We start from the raw sequence: 20,874 nt of genomic DNA on the forward strand, positions 1-20,874 counted from the left end.
ATCCATACCGGATCGGTCGAGGTCAGGGTTAACAACGACCGCCATCGGTGCTGTTCAACGACAGGGTGCCGATGGAAATTGGACTACTGTGGGTGGAAGAAGGAGAGGAGGATGGCGGGTTCGTAGGGAGAGAGAGAGAAGAGGAAAGTCACTAGTGTTGGACTGAGAGTTGGGACTTTGAATGTTGGAACTATGACAGGAAAGGGTAGAGAGTTAGTGGACATGATGCAGAGGAGAAAGGTAGACATACTGTGTGTCCAGGAGACCAGGTGGAAAGGTAGCAAGGCTAGAAGTTTAGGAGCAGGGTTCAAGTTGTTCTATCATGGTGGAGATGGGAAGAGAAATGGAGTAGGAGTTATCCTAAAGGAGTACAGAGTGATGGAGAGTGTGGAAAAGAAGTGAAGAGGAGAGTGCAAGCAGGTTGGAATGGGTGGAGAAAAGTGTCAGGTGTGATGTGTGACAGAAGAGTTTCAGCACAAATGAAAGGAAAGGTGTACAAGACTGTGGTGAGACCAGCCATGTTGTTTGGACTAGAAACAGTGGGACTGAAGAAAAGACAGGAAGCAGAGCTGGAGGTAGCAGAGATGAAGATGCTGAGGTTCTCTTTGGGAGTGACCAGGATGGAAAGGATCAGGAGTGAATACATCCGAGGGACAGCACATGTTAGAGGTTTTGGAGATAAAGTCAGAGAGGCCAGACTGAGATGGTTTGGACATGTTCAGAGGAGAGACAGTGAATATATTGGTAGAAGGATGCTGAGTCTAGAGCTGCAGGAAAGAGGTCTAGAGGAAGACCAAAGAGGAGGTTTATGGATGGAGTAAATGAAGACATGAAGGTGGCTGGTGTTAGAGTGGAGGATGCTGAAGACAGGCTTAGATGGAGGAAACTGATTCACTGTGGCGACCCCTGAAGGGAAAAGCCGAAAGGAAAAGAAGAAGAAGAAGTATAATTTTGTGTGGTGCTTGTGCGATAGCTAGCTTGTTTTGGAGACTTGGTAAAATCTCCCATTTTAAGAGTAACATTTTAAAGACCATTTGCTACTTGGCTAATAAATGTTTGCACTTTGTGTTTTCTTATTTTTGCTATAAGTTATTCTGAATTTGCCATAAAAGCAAAGGTTTGAAGTGTGTTATAATGAAAACTTTAAAAAGCCACTTTATTGTGTTTTGATCTCTTCTTGTGGCACAATATCACAAATTTAGATGAAAATGTGGTCACCTGGTTGGTGACCCCTGATTTAGAGTAAGCAATTAACCTATGAAGCATGTTTTTGGATAATGGGAGGAACCCGGACTCCCCGGAGAAAACGCATGCATGGGGAGAACACACAGAAAGGTCCCCAATTGTTTTTTCTGTCACAGGTAACCAGGGACCTTCTTGCTGTGAGGCAAGAGTGCTGACCACTGTGCATCTCTAATTTTTTTTCTCTTTCGCATTTTTTTCACAGGCAACAACTAATGTTCATCACAAAAAGGGAAGCGGTTCTCACAGCATTTTGTTGCTACCTGGGGTAAGATGATGGGTGTCTAATTCATGAGTACAAGGTAATCCTATATACAAGATCGTCATGTTTATTTTAATGGCATCTTAACATTTATTTTTATTAAAACGCCGTATTTCATGTTTATCTTTGTGGGTAACAAGTCATTTTTCACATAATTTTTAGAGATTTGTGTGGGTAGTTAGTTTCAAGCTGTTTTAATTTTAAGTTGTGCATGTGTAAATTATATTTTGTATTTTTTGAATTTTATCATTTTTGTTCTCATGCAAAAAAATCTAGTGTCCGAGTTACAAATCAGGAGTTACACATGCGCAAATTCAAAGTTACACACAAATCAAGAATAATGAATGCATAAATCAGGATGAGTCTATTCTCTCTCCAAAAACTTTCCCTTTACTACAAAACTGTGCCAATAATAAATTTGCTTATTGGACACACCACAATTTTTGGGAAAGTAATCTAAATTTATCAACAAAAAAAAGTTACGGAGCTTGGAGCAAGTGATTTTTGGGGCCTATAGAAATTTACATATTTCACCAAACTGCAATGGACTTTGTTTTAATATCACTGAACAGTATAGCCTTTCACTTAATTCCAACCCTCTACAGCAGAGAAGTTGGAAGATGCAATCTTTTCTTCTCTCGCACAACGAGGAGGCTGTAGTCTAGCTGTCATGCAGAAACCCCACGAATAAGGGAAAACGCTGTATTTTTAAAGTCTTTGCTGTTCTTTACAGTCAGATATGCCATTTTCCCGACAATGTTTCTGCATGACAGCTAGACTACAGCCTCCTCGTCAAACTCTTTCCTGTCTGTGAGTTTAGAAGGCGTCGTAGTCCTCAAATAGACCAATCAGAAGAAAGTCGATGCAGCCCCCCGTCTCCGCCCCAAAAAACTCAATTTTGCCTCGCGTGAGCAGAATTTTTTTCCGCAAGCAGGGCCAGAGTCCACGTGAGCACACAAATCAAAAGTGTCAGGCGTGCGCACGCCCACTGAGATTCTGCTTGCGCCTGCGCATCACTCGTGCTCAAGAGACCAGCTCACACACACAGAAGTAGTCAGTCTCTAAGGCGTAAGAACTTTTTCTGCTTGTGGAGGAGGAAAAAGTGCTCGCGGGATCTGAATTGTCCGTGCAGAACGTTTGATGCGCTCATGGAGATGTCTCATTTCTGCGTGGAGTTTTGACATAAATGAAACGTCATAGTTTAGGGCAGGGGTCACCAACCTTTTTGAAACTGCGGGCTAGTTCATGGGTACTAAATCATACGAAGGGCTACCAGTTTGAAATAATAAATTGGTTTATTTTGCCTTTAATTCTACATTATTGATAATGAATAATGATACTTCTCTATGTGAAGACACGGATTTCTTAGCATAATTATCAATAATGACAATAAGCTAGGAAACATATCAATATTCAGAACTTTATTAATCTCAACAGATGCACCAAATGACCAAATGCAATGTTTTTAACAAAATTATAACTATCATTAATTATTGTTAATTAATTATAACCATTATTATTGGATACGCTCCTCAAACGCTTTCAGACAATAATCTGCGCATGGTGCATTCACTGACCTCTGGACATAGGCGAACAGCCACTCGGCCCAACTCAGTCCGCAACAAACTTTGTCATTTTTATGCAATCCGCAACAAAACAAATCAGTTTTGCAGAGAAAACTTCAACACCATTTAATCAATCGATTATATACGGATCAGTGCCGGTGTTCTATGTTTTCTCTGATAAACTGCTTTGTTTTACTGCCGATATCCGGGGCTCAGTGAACGCACCATGCAGAAACACTCAGCAGCTCTGGGTTCTGTTTCATTACACATGAAACTTTAACCAAATTCTAGGAATTTTGACAAAACGGTGTCGCAATGATATGGTTTCATAATAATGCGATAAAACACAAACCAACTCATGCGATAAGTCATTATAAACACGGCAATATGTTTTTTTTTATTTGATCGTCTAAAAAGGACCATTTGAGTGACGTCACAGCAGTGTGGTGCGCGCGTGCCGCGCTGGCTCGCGCAGCGAGTCCACTGACAGTCTCAGATGCAAGTCAGAAGTCTGTTCAGTGGTATGTAAAAGAATGTCCAGAACAAGTATTCAGGCTGCAGAAGGTCGGCTACAGATGAAGCGATGAGGAAATCTTGGTTATTGATTTTACAGAGGAGATGCACGATTAGCGGTGACACTGTGGGATCTCTCGTGGCGCCCGCTGTGCTGTACTCAGACAGACACTTCAGAAGCCGTTTAATTGGAAAAATTTCAATTTCCATCACAGTTCTGCAAAAAATGTCCATATCCATTTCAATATGCCCCCAAAACCAGCTCCTCTACGCACAAAAACCTATTTTGAAAAATGCGAGTTTTTTTTGTTGTTGTTGTTTTTGTTTTGTTTTGTTTTTGCAAACTGTGTTTGCATTAAAGATAACTAATAATCAAATATTCTCGGTGTCTCCGTGTGTGAAAGGGAGAAGGGGACGCCTCATTCTTTGTTATTAGCTGCGTTTCCATGACACATTTACACAAAACTTTATGGAAATTCTAGGAATTTCAACAAAAAAAAAAGTTTCTAAATGACATTGTCTCCATTAAATCATAATTTTGCGATAAAGCACAAACCAAATCACGCGATAAGTCATTAAAAACACGGCGATGAACGAGAACAGGTATTTTTTTTTCTTCACCAAAAGGGAGCATTTGGGTGACGTCACAGCTCTGTCTGGGGCGCGCGTGCAGCACAGCTCGACTGAGAAGAGGGAGAAGTCTGTTCAGCATTAAAAAAAAGCATTCTAACAAATAAGCATCTGGACCTTTTTTCTGTTTGAAAACATGACATCATAAATTCAAGTTTCTGTCACGGCGCTCGCGCTCATGAGATTTCAGGCTCCAAGCTGCAAAAGTGCGTCTGCAGGTGAAGCGATGAGGAAAGGAGGAGGAGGAGATGCTGCGCGATTCTGTATGACCCGAAATTTCTGAAGCACTTTGACGCTCCCGGACCTCTCGGTGCGCCGGCTCAGCGGCACTCAGATCAGACACTTCATACCAAGAAGCGCATTATTTCGAAAAAAGTCTTTCCATTAAAGTTTTGCGAAAAATGTCTATTTCCTCCTCTAAGCGCAAAAACTTTTTTTTCAAAAAATGCCAGATAGTTGAACCTCAGATCCAAGAAAAACAGTTCGGTTTCTGCCCTGGTTGTGGAACAGTGGACTAGCTCTACACCCTCTCCAGAGTGCTGGAGGGTTCGTGGGAGTTCGCTCATCCAATCCACATGTGTTTTGTGGATTTGAAGAAGGCGTTCGACCATGTTCCCCGTGGTGTCCTGTGGGGGGTGCTCAGGGAGTATGGGGTCCGGGGAGCCTTACTCAGGGCTGTCCGGTCTCTGTATGACCGGAGCAGGAGCTTGGTTCGCATAGCCGGCAGTAAGTCAGACCTGTTCCCGCTGCATGTTGGACTCCGGCAGGGCTGCCCTTTATCACCGGTTCTGTTCATAGTCTTTATGGACAGAATTTCTAGGCGCAGCCAGGGGCCGGAGGGGATCTGGTTTGGGGACCACAGGATTTCCTCTCTGCTCTTTGCAGATGATGTTGTTCTGTTGGCTTCATCAGGCCAGGACCTCCGGCATGCATTGGAGCGGTTTGCAGCCGAGTGTGAAGCGGCTGGGATGAGGGTCAGCACTGCTAAGTCTGAGGCCATGGTTCTGGACCGGAGAAAGGTGGTTTGCCCTCTCTCGGTGGGTGGAGTGCTCCTGCCTCAGGTGGAGGAGTTTAAATATCTTGGGGTCTTGTTCACGAGTGATGGAAGCAGTGTTAATTTCGTTGACGAAAAATTTTCGTCATCGTCTTCGTCAACGACACTATTTACCCAACGAAAGCGAAACGAAAACTCCTGCCCAGACACGAAAACTTTAACTAAATTGACAAACTTTTTTCGTCAACGAATAAAAACGACACGAAAATGCTCTTCGAAGACGACATCCAATCATAATGACTGCTGGTGGAGGAGGGCGGGAGCCAATGCAGAGCGATCCAATCAGAACACAGAGCCCTGCAGCCCGCCTGGGAAGATGCTAATTCAATGAATTGTGTCTGTGATAGAGGTGAAAAATGTCTACTCCAGGTAGAAACAGAAAAGTACATATATGGACAAATGTTATATTAAAGACGACCCTCAACAAGACGTTGTGTGGAGCGACATCACAGGCAAAAACACCAGAAAACCTGATACGACGTTTGCAGACAAGCCAGCCTGAAATCCACGGAAAGGTAAACATACAGACAAACTCGATTATTTCCAGCGTTCTGGGCTGAATCCAAATTCCTCCCCGACCCTTCCAACAGTTGTTCCATTTTAAAGAGTTGGATTATCTGACATAGTTGTTTTAAGGGGTTGCTCTCGCCAAGCTAATTAGCACCGGTACTGCGCGGTGGAGAAGCGCTTTTCTTCACGCGGGTGAAGCTCTGAAGCTCAGAGGTTTACATTTAAATGTAAGTCTGGCTTTATTGTTTTAGCATGACGTTTGTAAAGTTATAAATCGATGTTGTTGTGTATTTCCGAGTGCTAGCAGCCCCGCTGCTTCTTCAGATCCACAAGCAGTCACCGGTTTAATCTCCAATGCCATCACGTCTTACGTGACAACAGCGCCCTCTATTGGCCGGCGGTGGTATTACAGTTCACCACAGACATGCTGGTCAAGCACATATAACATCCTCACAGGTGTCCTGGACAGCTTACTCCCCAATGAATGTTTTTTATGCATTTTTACACTTGACTACCTCTTCAACATATATATTTTTTTGTGTTCGGACATTTATAATAAGACAAGTTATTTACACATATTTACATGTGACCAGCACAGAATGTGATGGAAATTCATGTTTTGTCCACATGTAATACGTGCAGCCAGGATCCCGTTGCTGCATTACCGGCACGCATTTTAAGTTTGTGCAAGGCTGGGTTTCTTTTGTTGGGCGCACATATTTAAAATTAAACTTTTAAGTTAAAGTCCCATTAACTGCCACGCTCCTAAATGTGTGAAATGTGTTCTCCACATTTGACCCATCCCCTGGTGGAGCTGTGAGCTGCAGAGACTGCAGCACTCAGGAAACATTTGCTTGTTTAACCCTAACCATAACCATAATCCTAACCTTAACCCTTTACTCTGGGTCAGTGCGACTAAGAAAAAAGTTTAGCACTGGCTGCAGGTTTTTTGAAAATTACGTGTGAATAGACACTTTCTGATTGGAAATGGGATGGAATTATAATGATATAATTATATTTATTTTTTCTTTTATTGTGTTTCAAGTTGTTGAAGCTGAATTCGCAGAAATGACAAGTTTGGAAAGCAAAGTGAAGTAAAATGTTTTGTTTTTTTTACAAATTACTCAAATCTTTGCGTGTTATTCATCTGATCATACGGTGTAAATGTGATTAAAATACTTTACCTTTATTCTATATTTTTTTCGACTAAATATCTACTGTAATTTCGTCGACTAAATATCCACTGTAATTTCGTCGACTAAAATTTGACTAAAATTAATAGAATCAATATGACTAAATTGCGACTAAAACTAAACCCTATTTTAGTCAAAAGACTATGACTAAAACTAAATTAAAATTCTCTGTCAAAATTAACACTGGATGGAAGATCAGAGCGTGAGATCGACAGGCGGATTGGAGCTGCGTCCGCTATTATGCGGTCGCTGTACCCGTCCGTTGTGGTGAAAAGAGAGCTGAGCCAGAAAGCAAAGCTCTCAATTTACCGGTCGATCTTCGTTCCAGTACTCACCTATGGTCATTAGCTCTCAGTCGTGACCGAAAGAACAAGATCCCGACTACAAGCGGCTGAAATGAGTTTTCTCCGTAGGGTGGCTAGGCGCTCCCTCCGAGATAGGGTGAGAAGCTCAGTCACCCGGAGAGAGCTCGGAGTAGAGCCGCTTCTCCTCCACATCGAGAGGAGCCAGTTGAGGTGACTCCAGCATCTGGTCCGGATGCTTCCTGGACGCCTCCCTGGAGAGGTGTTCCGGGCATGTCCCACTGGGCGGAGGCCCCGGGGAAGACCCAGGACACGCTGGAGAGACTATGTTTCTGGGCTGGCCTGGGAACGCCTCGGGGTCCCCCCGGAGGAGCTGGAGGAAGTGGCCGGGGAGAGGGAAGTCTGGGCATCTTTGCTTAGACTGCTGCCCCCGGGACCCGGTCCCTGATAAAGCGGAGGAAGATGGATGGATGGATGGCATTTGTGCAGCTGTGCATGGGGAAGCACAGACTTTCAGGAGCAGAACATAGCCTGTATGGTATCATTTATTATTTAAAACTACACGCAGAAATAAGACATTCCCATGCATGTATCAAACATTCCTAATGGATAATTAAGACACCCACGTGCGGTTCTCTGTTCCTACGTGCGTGTTTAATCCTACCCGCAAGCAGAAAAAGTCATCGCGGGATAGAGACCGTCTACTTCGTCTACTTAGCACGATTGATGCATGTGCTAATTCAGCAGTGTTGAATCTGAGGGACTCTTATGCAGTCACACGTAGTCAGCAAACATACTGGAAAAACACGTGTGTAAACTTTGGCTGGATTGCTGTGCGGCACGCAGCACTCAACCGTGCACGTGGAAGCGCAGACTTTCTGGAGCGCTTAAAATCAGACGTGCTTTACTGTAGTTTCACCTGGGGGAAAACTTTCAATTTCAGCACATGACGTAGTAACAAGATCATCTCCTGACTGACAAATGAACGCTGTCAGACAAATCATCCGGCCGTGGTGCAGTGGTAGGGCGGTCGACTCCTGATCAGAAGTGAGCGGGTTCGACTCCCGCCTTGCCCGCCCATATGTCGAAGTGTCCTTGGGCAAGACACTGAACCCCGAATTGCCTCTGGTGGGAGGTTGGTGCCAGTGTTCGGCAGCGGAGCCACCACCAGTGTGTGAATGTGTGAATGGGTCTGTGACTGTGAAGCGCTTTGGGCCCTCGAAGGAGGGTAGAAAGCGCTATACAAGTATACGCCATTTACCATTTTCAGAAATGCGCGCGCGTAATGGCGCAGACAAGGTAAAGCTTGTGCTCTGAAAGGCTGGCTGATCTTTGCGTTTATTGAACTAAGGTCGGTTTCTGCAGTAACTAGAGATGTGGTAAACTTTACCCCCATCCACATTGTTTCCCAAGAGCAGGACTTCACGGAATCACTGACTGTGACCCACCTGCAGTTTCTCGAAATGCGCACAGCGTGATCATCTGTGAACTCGCCGCTCCTGCGTCAGCGAGAAATGATCGGAGAGTCAATCCAATAGAGACTTTCCAAAGTTGCAAAACAACATTTTTCCTGATTTTGGAACTTGGTCCAGACCATTGGTCTTGAACATTTGAGTGTGACTGAGACCAACTTTATGTCGTATTTTTTTATCCAAATCAGATGATGTGATTTTCTGGATTTTTTTTCTCATTTTGTCTCATAATTGAGGTATACCAATGATGAAAATTACAGGCCTCTTTCATCTTTTTAAGTCAGAGAGCTTTCACAGTTCCTGGCTGACTAAATATCTTTCTGCGTTGTTGTATAAGGCACTTTGGATTATAAGACGCACTGTCATCTTTTGAAAAGAGAAAAAAAACATTAAGGCTTTTAAGTGCATCTTAAAATGAAGAAACGTATACAAGTCTATAGTGTGTTTTTTGTTTTTAGATCTTCAAAACTGTAGTTTTTTGGTGTAGAGATGTAGGTCCACATTTCACTTGCTGTCAGTTGCTCCAAGTCTAGACATGCTTCTTAACAATGGACATTGCAATAGAATATGTTACATATGTTATAACCATCTGATCTCCGTTCTTGAGTCTGATTTCATTAATTAGGGCTTTGGGTCAGTGGTCCTCACTGTTTTTTAAAGAAGAGCCACATTGACGGACCAAAGAGAAAGGGCGAGCCAGAAAACATTCCCGGCACAAAACAATTGCATGTAATCGAAACACCGCCTTAAAAAACACAGCCAAAAAGTGTGTGTGTGTGCATTTACCTTAGTGCATGGAAGCACGGAAGCTGGTATGCAGTTCCTTGACTTTCTTCATGCGTATTTGTAGTTTGTTGTAGCAATGCGAGTAAGACATTCCAGGTTAGCATTGGTCAGTCTGTTCCTCTGTTTTCTCTTGATTGTGTTCATTGTGGAAAAGGTAGATTCACATGTGTATGTGCTGGCAAAAAAGGACATCACTTTCTGCACAAGGGGCTTCAAAGTTGGAAAATCTGCTTCAGAAACTAGATTCCAGAAGTGAATGACACCTGTTTTAAGCTCAGCTTGGAGAATGTCATTACTTTGGATCTCAATGACTTCACTTTCAATCCTGGCACGATTGAGAGGAGCGAGCAGTGTGATGGTTGGTGCAAGCTGGGTTATACTCAGATGGTAGGGATTTTCAATGAAGTTAAAAAAGTCTTTGTGTTCATTAAAATCACTGAACCTGCATTCAAATTCTCCTTTCAGCTCATTCAAAACCTCCACAAGTGCAGAATGAGAAAAGTGCTGCTCCAAGGATGGATCTTTAGTGAGGAACTCCTTGAGTTTGGGGAAGTGGTTGTGTTTTTCATCAGGTATCCATAGATCACTTATTTTGGTTTGAAATGCTCTGACAGCTCGAATCATATCACTTGGAAGCTTGCATCTCCCTTGGAGCTGCAGGTTCAGAACATTTAAGTGGCCGGTGATGTCTGTGAGAATGGTCAGCTGTATGATCCAGGCTGGGTCTTTCAGCTCTGGCTGATCTTTTCTCTTGCTTTCCAGGAATGTGCAGATTTCAGGAAGAAGGCTCAGAAACCTCTCAAGAACTTTTCCCCGAGATAACCATCTCACTTCGCTGTGCATCACCAAATCGCTGTACTCTTTGTCATGTTCTTCTATTAATTGCCTAAACTGCCTATGATTCAGAGCTCTAGAAACAATAAAATTCACAACATGCTCCACTGTTTCCATCACATTTTGGAACTTTTGGTTTCTAAGCTTGGACACAAGTGATTGTTGATGGATGATGCAGTGAAAACTGAAAAAGCTGAAGATATCATCTCTTTTGTTCATAAGCCCAATGAGACCCTTCTCTTTGCCGCGCATGCTGGGTGCGCCATCAGTGCACACACTCGCAAGTCGGGACCAGCTGATGCGCTTTTCTTCAAAAAAAATCAGAAGTGTGTTCAAAATGTCCTCACCTCTAGTTTGTCCAAGCATTGGTAGTAAACATAGCATTTCCTCTCGAAAAGAATCCTCTCTGGGGAACCTGACCCAAGCACAAAGCTGAGCAGTATCAGTTACATCGGTGCTCTCATCCACTGCCATGCTGTAACAAGGTGCGCCACGTAAATCAGTCAGCATCTGCTCCTGTATGCTCTATCCGATGTCTTCAACTCTTCTTGTAATTGTTGAATCTGAGAGCTGTAATCCTTTAATCTGCTTGATAATTGCATCCTTGTTGCTAAAATCAGCAAATAATATTTCTGCGGACGCTAAAAAACAATCCTTCACTAACTCAGAGTCTGAAAAGGGTTTTTTAGCCCGTGCCAAAATCCATGCGATCTCATATGATGCCTCCATTAAAACCTCTGCAGATGAGGTGGTTCTGTGAATGAGATTTTGCTGTCCTAAAAGTGAAGCGGTCAGCTGTGATATTTTATTTTTTCTGAGTTCACTCCCAGGTGGATAACTTTTGTTAAATTTGAGATGCACAGTTTTGAAATGACCTTCCAAATTACTCCGTTTAAATCCAGTTAAAGTTTGCTCACATATTAAGCACAGCGGGTTCGCCCCGTGAAGAACAAATAAAAATTCGTCCGTCCATTTCTCTTGAAATTTCCTGTGTTCGTCTTGTATTGCTCTTACTTTTCGTCTTTTGCCCGGTGCGCCGGCATTTTGCGCGCTCGTCCCTTCACCTGCATCTTCCGGATCACTTTCGTTTTGTGTCTCTGTAATCACATCCTCAGTTGTCTTTTCAGGTTTTTGTATCCATTTGCCAGGATTTTGTCCGTTTTTTTTAATCAGAAATCGATCCATTTTGTTGCTTTTTTTGCTGCCGCTATTTAGCTAGCATTGATTAAGACAGTCAAGTGTGGCGCCGCTGTAGTGACCATTCATTGGTTGTGACGCTGTCGTAAACCCTGATTTAGAGCCTGTCGTGAATCTGACAGAATAACTCCCATGAAAAAATAGGAAGATTTGGAAATGGAACTCAAATATGTATTTATAACTCTGAAATTGAATACAAATGTGCAGATAAAATTTGAGATAAATTAATTAGCTATTATTTGTAGATTTTGAAACCCAGAATCCAATTGAGAGCAGAGAGCCGCCAAGTAAGGCTTTGAGAGCCGCACTTGGCTCGCGAGCCGCGCATTGAGGACCACTGCTTTAGGTAGATCCACAAGACATCAAGTAAACTCTAAAGACTCAGACATTTTCATGGAAATAACACCATTCCAACCATCAACTATCCAAACTGGAAAAGACTGAAGTGGTCTTATATCAATTAGTCTATAAAAAAGAAAAATAAACATCTGTAGGTAGTTTCTGAACTATAACAGAGGAGTTTATCTGAATTCCCACCGTGATTTTCAGAAGCTCCTCTTTGGCAGGAGGTGGTTTCTTGTTGGTCTTCTGAGGTTTCTCTTGAATGGGAGGAGGGTTGGTCTTCAGGCCAAGCTGGGGAGGCTGAGGGCAAAGGTCATCAAACAAAGCTGCAGTTGACAAAACCCCAAAGTTTCAACAAGAAAGCAGAGCCAGTATGGAGTTATGCTGTTTATTAACCCTCTATGAATTACAGTAACTCTTGAAAAGCATGTGCAATTATTAACATACGTAAGTTATCAACTACTTTAACCACATGCATCATTTCCTGTCCACAAGGAACAGCTTCAGTATTAAAGAGGTAAATGCCCTCTTACCTGTCCAAGAGGAGGGGTTTGAGTGCGAGGTGGCTGAGCACTAGGAGGCATCATTGTTGAGATCTGAGGTTGGAGCTTGGGCACCTGATTCTTGGTAAGCAGGAATGACTGTGCAGGCCTGAGGCTGATCTGATGACCATGAGTCAGCACAAAGAACGGGAAGCTAGCATTAATCTCATGAAAAGGAACAAAACTATTAAGGGTGGCCTTTTTTCTCCAACTGTAAAGCCCTCATATCTCAAAATTGCAGTCAGTGGACCTGCTGCAAGAGGCAGAAGGATAGGGATGTAAAAGAAAAAAAGAGGAAAAGTGAAGAAAGAATAAATGAAGAAGAAGATGGGAGAGTAGTAGAGACAGAGAGCAGGTATGCTCCTCAGAATAACGCGTCTTTTTATAATCACAGGGCATTTAAGGCTTGGAAACCCTTAAAAAAATAAAACAAACCATAACACACAGGTAACGAAATTACAAAACTGATACTACTGGAATTTCTATAATAAAGCAATAGGTCATAAAAATATGTAGTGCGCACTGTGTGCATCAGGTAAAACATTGACTGTATAGGAGAATTGGACGCAAGGTGTTACGTCACATACAGAATTTGGCAGAATCCAAATTTTTCCCCAACTCTTACAGTTTTTCTCTACCTCTCCAATTGTTGGGGCATTTAAAGCGGTAGTGATGTCTGAAATTGTTTTTTCAAGGGGACTTAGAACTTTGTATCCCTCTGCAGGTAGAGTGAGCTGCGTAGCACTGTATTGTGGAGGAAAAACACTTTTCTTCACATGGGTGTGCAATGACGCACAGATATTTACATTTAAACAAGTGTTTACTTTTGGTTTTAGCGCGACTTTTTAAAACTAGAAGACTGACGTTATGCATTTTCCCCAGCAGTAACAGAGACCTGCTAACATATCTGACTGGCGACCAACTGATGATGTCATTGAGGGTTAGTAACGTCCGAATTAGAAAACACCATTTTCCATATGTCTCTGTTTGGAGGGCTAAATGGGTAATGGATAAGGAGAAGCTGGAGGAAAAGGAGAGGAATTTGGCTTCGGCCTTACTTTCAGCTCCAACAAAATGAGCACAATTCAGTCCCTATTTTTTGTAATATCACAAACTGTCAGTAAGCAGAGATTGGTTTGAAATCTCTGTTTGAATTGGTCTGGGTCACAGCCTCTATGGCAAACACTCTAGCCAATCTGGAATGAGCTTGTTTGAAGATTACACCCCTACCAGTTAAAATAAAACTACGTGAAATCTGTCAACGTTTAGAACACATACTGTTATTGAGGCATCCAATTGGTTAGTTTATAACCTGAATAACTTGCAATAAAGAAAAAAACAATGAAAAAAAAGACAATTATCAAGAAGATGTTTAAAAAAGTATCAGAGCAAGAATGGTTACTCTAACAAACAGAATGACTGAGTAACAGCTGTTTATTTCTCAATTGAAGAAAAAACTATTTAGTGTCGGACTATACAGTGCCCTGGATTTTAAAAGCAATTTGGAAACCATGCCAACTTCTTTACTTTTGTTTTTTTTTTTTTTTAAACGCCAGATATGACAGCACCGATTTCACAAAGTGAAAATCAAATCACTAAAAACATCTCTTGTGACTTCACTGTGGGCTGATGATTAAAATTGGGATGGTTTGTTAAAAAATTAAATTTAAACATGTTATTTTCGCTAAATTTTTCGATCGCAATGCATTCTGGTCTATATTCATTCATATAGTGAGTATCAATGCACACTAGTCTTTTGCAAAAAATTCTGGGAAGTTTCTAGTAGACTCGATTTTGGAATTGTTGACTTGGACACCACTAGAAAAAGGCGAACGCACTATACAGTGAGTAGGGAAGGAATTCGGACATAGATGTTGAGATTTTGACTTCTAGGAGTCGGCAGGCACTTCATGTTTAAAAAGCCAAGAGGGAGGGGTCACCCAGTTCAGTTCTCATATACAGTCAATGGGTAAAATTAGTTTTCTTCACCTCATCTGCATTTAGCTGTCCTTTCTTGCTGAAGCGGGGAGGCATGTCCTTGGACTGCACCTGCTGCTGGGTCATGTGGTTCTGATTCTGGCTAAGAAAATGTTGGTTCTGCACCTATCAAGAATTCATGAGCCATTAAAAACAGCAGATGAAAAAAAGAACAGCAAATGAAACAATACCACCCCAAAAACAAAACATTGAGTTTAGGTTTTGATGCATTACCTGACTGGACTTGACAAAAGACTTGGGTCCAATATCAAACTGTGTTTGCAGAGGAGGGGCGATGTGACCATTGTGACTATTGAAAAGCGGGTTGGTGCGATGGCGCCCCATGGTGGGGGAATACCTGTCCTGAATGACCCCTGGACCAGTTCCAATCCCACTGCCTGAGGAGAATAAAATGATTCGTCAAAGTCCCCAGAGCTCCAGACAGAAACCTAAAGTATTAACCTAAAGCAGGAGTCTCAAACTCAATTTATCCGGGGGCCGCTGGAGGCAGAGTCTGGGTGAGGCTGGGCCGCATCAGGATTTCCACAAGAAAAGCTCTGATAAAACATTCCGATGTTCTAAAATATCTTTGTTTTTAAACACAGTACGTAATCAAATAAAGAAAATTTTAAAAATGGTTGTAAAAAAAATCAATAATTAATAAATAAATAAAATAATAACAATGACCATACAGGAGATACAGACGACTGAAGAAACCACATATTGACTGACTAGAGCAGTGCCTCTCAAATGGTGGGATGCGCTCCCCTGGGAGGAATGCGAATAAAACATATTTACATTAGTTATGGATATTGTGCATAATCCTACATAGTGGGTGATAATAAGTTAAATAGCAAAAACAACCTAAAAATGCATTTGGTAGCAGAAAGAGCCGCTGTGTACAGTGAACCAAAGAACTGAATCTCTGAGAAAAACCAGAATTCATCAGTACTGTGGAGGGAAACAAGGAAAAACTTGTTTTTACTTTGTCTGAAAGTTTTGGAAGTATTCTAAAAAAAAAAAAGAAAGAAAGAAAGAAAGAAACATTAATAAAACAGATTATTTAGAAGATTTTTAAAAAAAATATTCTTTGATGATAATAAAGGTACAATAATATTTTGAAGAGATATACGTTTAACTTGAGCAAATTAACTAATGATACGATTACGAAATACATCTAAAGGTAAGGGTCTTAATACAATATTCATAGAATCCTATAGACATCTACCAAACAAGACCACTTCGAGACTATATAAGGGGCTACAGAGCCAAAATGATAACTCTGTTTCAGCCAAATCAAAATGGGAAAAAGAATTAAATATTAAACTATCGGAAAGTGATTGGCATGACTTGTGTAAAACACAACAAACGTCAACCAGATCCAATAGATGGAAAGAATTTGGATGGAAAATAATACTCAGATTCTTTATAACACCACAGATTGTTACCAAACAGCTGGGAAAAAAACAAAATATTCGTGGATATGTGGACATGTAAATGCTAATCACTCCCACATTTTTTGGCTCTGTAAAACATTGAGGATGCAGTTAAAACAGTAGAAGGTATATTGGCTTACATAATACCTAAAGATCACCAGATCTGGGACTGCTACCCAAAGATGTGATCAAGAAAGAATACCAATATCTCTTCCAAGTGCTAATGATTGCTTGTAAAAAAGCTATTACAAGGAACTGGCTTAAACCCGACCCCTCTACAGATGCCAAGTGGCTTCAAATCATGGACAAAATTCCCCAGATTGAAAAGCTCACCTTCTTTCTACAACTTCAAGGACATTTATTTTCAAGATGCTGGAGAAAATGGACTGCTTTCAAACTAAGAGAAGCATAATTGTTTTCTACTAAATTTGAGTATCTAAATCAAGTTTACTTGCCCCACATTCTATTTTTTGTTTAGCAAGACAGTGGCTTGCATCCATGTGTTTATGTTCTGTTTGTTAAAAAATTAAAATAAATAAAAAGTATAAAAAAAATACCTTGTGAATCTGCCTTTTCTGACATGAATGTCATCAAGTCAAAGTTCAGAACCAGACTGACCAGGGTTTTTCATGGCTTAAAAAAGGTGGTGGTGGTGTCAGATATTTATACCTTAACTTTGCTGTCAATGTTTGTCAAGTTTGTCAAAGACATAGTATTACTGATTTCAGCAATATTGCACAAAAGTGTCTATAATTTGTTGCACAAAATAAGAAAAGTTGTTTATTATGATTTTGTTAAAGCTAAAAAAGATAAATGGGGATATATTTTCCCCCAAAACATGTTCTTCAATATAATGTTAGTTATTAGATAGGATTTTTACCAATTATCGCAGTATTGCGATATTATCGATATCGTGAGCCATGTATTGCGTATCGTATCGTGAGGTACCCAGTGATTCCCAGCCCTAGCAGACAGGCTGTCTCCATTTTTCATGGAGGTACTCCTCTAAATCCAGTGTTTACAACTCTTCATCTGCGGAAGTCTAATCCAGTCGGACTGAACCATTTTCAATTAAGGGGAGGAGGAGGGGTCCGCAGAGGATGTTTCCAAAATAAAATACATAAGTATTGTTACCTTGACATTAAAGATCAAAATATTTGCGATTACATGTTGGTTATTGGTTTACTGGAATATTTTTTTCTGTTTTATTATTTTGTCATCATTAGGGGCCTCCATGGACTTGACAATTGAAAACTTTACTGTTTTCAATTGTCAAGTGGGAAAATTTGAAGTGTGAATAAAAGTTTTCAAACGCGAGTAGCTTTCCAGCTGTTTCAGTGCGTAACAGTAGCTCACTGAGCATAAAAGGTTGGAGACCCCTGTTCTACAATATCAGGCGATTACTTAATATTTTATATGCAAAAGAACAAATGTAAAAAATCTGAAGTAATAGTTCCTTAGGCTTCTGACCGCATCGAATGGCACTACCAATTTGCGGTCCAACAAAAATTCAAATTTAGCCCGCTTTCAAAAATGGATTGAGATAATGTATTGCTCACCAGTTGCTATATATATATATATATATATATATATATATATATATATATATATATATATGTGTGTGTGTGTGTGTGTGTGTGTGCCGTATTTTCACATAAGGCGCGCATAAACGTCTCAAATTTTCTCCAAAATGTGAGGCACGCCCTATAGTACAGTGGGCCTACTGTGTTGTTTTTCTTTTTTTGGTAGGCGGATTACATGAGAACTTTGATGTTTTAGAGCCGAAGTGAGCGCCACACACAAAGCGAGGGAGCGCGTGTTGGTGCTCCCTCGCTTCTCCCCGCAAGCAGTAAATGTTGGGGGAAAAAAAATAAATAAATAAAAATCACATTCAAGTTCATTTTGTTGTTACATTTTATGTCAGATAATTTGTTATTATTGAGGCAACTTGTGAACTTTCAGGGTGTTAATTGTATATGATCATTGTTTTTTTAAAGTGATGGTATCCATATTCATTTCCCCTCCTTTTATTAAAATTTCCTGAACTTTTCTTTGATAATCAACACGTTAGTCACGTGCTCCACGTGTAGGGCTGTAATGAGTATCCGGGTGCTCGAATACTCGCGATCTGCTCCCAAAAATTCGAGTACGGATACTTGCGACGTCCAAGATCGCTGATTCGCGATCTTTATAAATGTAGTAAATTGTAGCAAAATATGATCAAAATATCAGTTGGAGACAATGTATTTTTGCTCTGAAAGGCAGATTAATGTCGGATTTTAAGTTTATGAACTAAAGCCGAAAGAGCCGCGGTACTGCCAACGGAGGTAAACACATCTTCGTGACGATGAAGCTTCCGCAAGAGCTTTTTTCTGTTCAAAAACTGAGACTGAACTTCCGCTCACAGACATAACTTCTGAAAAAATGAATTAGTTTTAGCATCGGAGCTTTAGCCTCAGTGTTTACATTCTTTTGACTATGATAACTCTTCAACATTTGACGCAATTAACGAAACTCCAGCTTATTCTGAAGAAACAGCCTCGCGCTGCTGAAAGGCGGATGTGATCAACGTGAATCAGATGATTCTGCAGCGAAAAAAAAACTTTTCATACGAGCTCTGCACCAATATGTGATGTTTAGAATGTAAAATATTGAAGAACTTTGAAGATAAAAAACTGTGTAGAACATTTTTAGGTTTTGTTGTTAAATGACCCAAAACAAAAGTGATTTTTATTCTTTTTATGTTGTTTTACTGCTGAACCAGAAGATTGAAAAACAAAAAACAAAAAAACTTTAAAATGACAAAAAAATGTCTTTTTATCTGAATCTTTGTTTTTTTTAATCAGTTCTGTTGATTCTGATCACCCGTTCTAAATAAATGTATAAATGATGATTAAATACAAATAATTTAAATTTTCCTCCATCTTGTAAATAGACATACACATGGCAATAAACATATTAAAAAGTAAGAATCGTGGTTCAACTCGTGAATCGGTCATAGGTGATTATCCAAAGCCCTATCCACGTGTGTAGTGCGAGCATAAACACCTGTTGGATCAATAACACCGCTAGAAGTCTCTCTTTATGGTCAGACGCTGAGCTCCGCTGCGCTGTCTCCCTAGCGCGTTTTTACCTGTCAATGGAGCAGTTGGAGGAGCGCACGAGGACCCGCCCACTTCATGTGGAAAAGCAGAGAAGAAAAAAGCTAAACCAGCGCAACTATGTTTTTAGACAAAAGGTGCACGAACGCACGCACGCACCCTCCCAGCCCACCCGCGGCAGCCCACGCGGGCCGCCTCAGCGGGCAGCAGACCCGGGGCCCGCCGTCCATCTGTCGGCTGAGCGCGTGCACCAGCAGGGAGCACCGATTTGTTGGTTTTAGACAGTTCCAACCATTGTGATCTAACATAACAGAAAAACATAAATTGTGCTTTTTTTTCCACCATGAAGCGCTGAGTTGGCGACTCCTGCTGCTGTCGTGCGCAGCGGCCCATACCGCTCGTTCCTATTCCTAATATTGCTTTCTACACATTCTTACTCGCTCATCATACTTCTGGCCGGGGGCGGGGCGCTTCCGCCGTTTCTGTGACTGAGATAAAAGCTGTCCCGCATTAACCCAAGAGGAGGAAAAGTAGGAGACTTTTCTTTTTTTTTTTATCTTTGTCTCGACAAACATAAACAAAACATCACAGTTCAGGAGAGTCAAGCAGGTTACCCGCCCTCCCCGCCCCATGCAGCACCTGTCTCTCCCCCGGCGTGTGGAGCGAGCAGACACCGCTGAAGGGAGGATATCTGTCTGTCTGCAGACAGAACCGCCGCGCTGCAACAGGACAAAGACAGTCGTAACGGATTTGTATTTTACTTCTTTATTTCCGATCGGGTCACTGAAAACAGCCTGTGCCAAAAGCTGAGTTCCTGATTGGCTGATGCGAATCAGCACCTGTCAAACTCTGATCTGCTGTGAAATGAAGTCAGACTTTCAAGTGCTACGCGGCCCACGCTCACGTGCTTGCCTCAACAGCTGCTTTATATGAGCCCGCCCACTATGGCAGGAAAAGTAAAGGGATTGGGTAAAACTTAACAGTACTGAAGAAAGTAGAAATGATTGACATGTCCAAAGACCAATAGACCCTCAATGAACTGCTGCACTGTTTGCAGCCGCTGCTTTCGGTTTCGGTAGAGCTGTGTAAATCATAACTGTTTCTGCGTGGAATCAAACTTCGGTGACCAGTCCTAGTTTTACCATGCCTGTGACCTATGGTCAAGAGTGCCTTATGTATTTGTTAAATACAAAAAAAGTACCAGTAAGTGAAACTGCGCCCTATAACCCAGTGCGTCCCCTGGTCTTGAAAATACGGTACATACACATATATATATACACACACACACACCCCCACACACACACACAGATACATACCCCCTCCATACATACACATACATTTATTTAACAGGAGAAACACAAGACAGACCTGGCATCTGTCCAAACATATCAGCCAATCCTCCAAGGGATTCCCTGTCCAGTTTCATTCTGTTCGGTATGAAGGGGCTATCCAGGAAGAAGTCCATCCTCATCCCCTGGGACATGGGTGCAGGTATGAAAACACCTAAGTCCTAAAATATAAAAACAATTGCATAGCCAATTGTTGAGTAAGGTCATTAAAACTTAAGAGACTATATACACCTAATTGTAAATGTTTCCATCGAACATGTAGCCTAACAGAATGAGAGTAAGCTTGGAGCTCACCTTCACTGCATCCTGACGAATCTGGTTGATCATCTTTGGTCCGTTGTCAATGAAAGCCTTACGAGGGATCCAGTTGTTGTCACGTAGTTCCACCGTGTCTTGCAGCAAGAAGCGGATCCTAGCAGGCAAGTCCTTGTTGTTCATTAAGGATCGCATACGGCCAAAGTACTGATCCATTAAAGACTGGAGACAGAATGAGGTTTCCAGTAAGAATAGTTTACGTTAGGGATGCAAAAGATTTACTTTACCCTATGATTCGGTTGAAACTGGTAA

The 20,874-nt window shown here is 41.5% G+C and overlaps 1 protein-coding gene and 1 non-coding gene across 6 annotated transcripts in view; both read right to left on the reverse strand.

Annotated features, from left to right (window-relative positions):
* Positions 1–20,874, reverse strand: part of LOC112160565 (eukaryotic translation initiation factor 4 gamma 2) — a 92,225-nt gene that overhangs the window by 25,239 nt on the left and 46,112 nt on the right. For all 5 annotated transcript variants that reach the window (XM_036212181.1, XM_036212179.1, XM_036212177.1 and 2 more), the window contains 6 exons: positions 20,602–20,784; positions 20,327–20,468; positions 14,656–14,819; positions 14,434–14,547; positions 12,436–12,564; positions 12,098–12,202 (listed from right to left, as the gene is read on the reverse strand). In XM_036212181.1, the coding sequence (XP_036068074.1) occupies positions 12,098–12,202; positions 12,436–12,564; positions 14,434–14,547; positions 14,656–14,819; positions 20,327–20,468; positions 20,602–20,784 (837 nt within the window). The remainder of the gene's footprint in view (positions 1–12,097; positions 12,203–12,435; positions 12,565–14,433; positions 14,548–14,655; positions 14,820–20,326; positions 20,469–20,601; positions 20,785–20,874) is intronic.
* LOC112161327 lies at positions 12,661–12,843 on the reverse strand. The gene has a single exon (XR_002921857.1). It is a non-coding gene; the product is annotated as a small nucleolar RNA SNORD97 (small nucleolar RNA).

Source organism: Oryzias melastigma, linkage group LG6 (assembly GCF_002922805.2).
Source record: "Oryzias melastigma strain HK-1 linkage group LG6, ASM292280v2, whole genome shotgun sequence".
Taxonomy (NCBI): domain Eukaryota; kingdom Metazoa; phylum Chordata; class Actinopteri; order Beloniformes; family Adrianichthyidae; genus Oryzias; species Oryzias melastigma.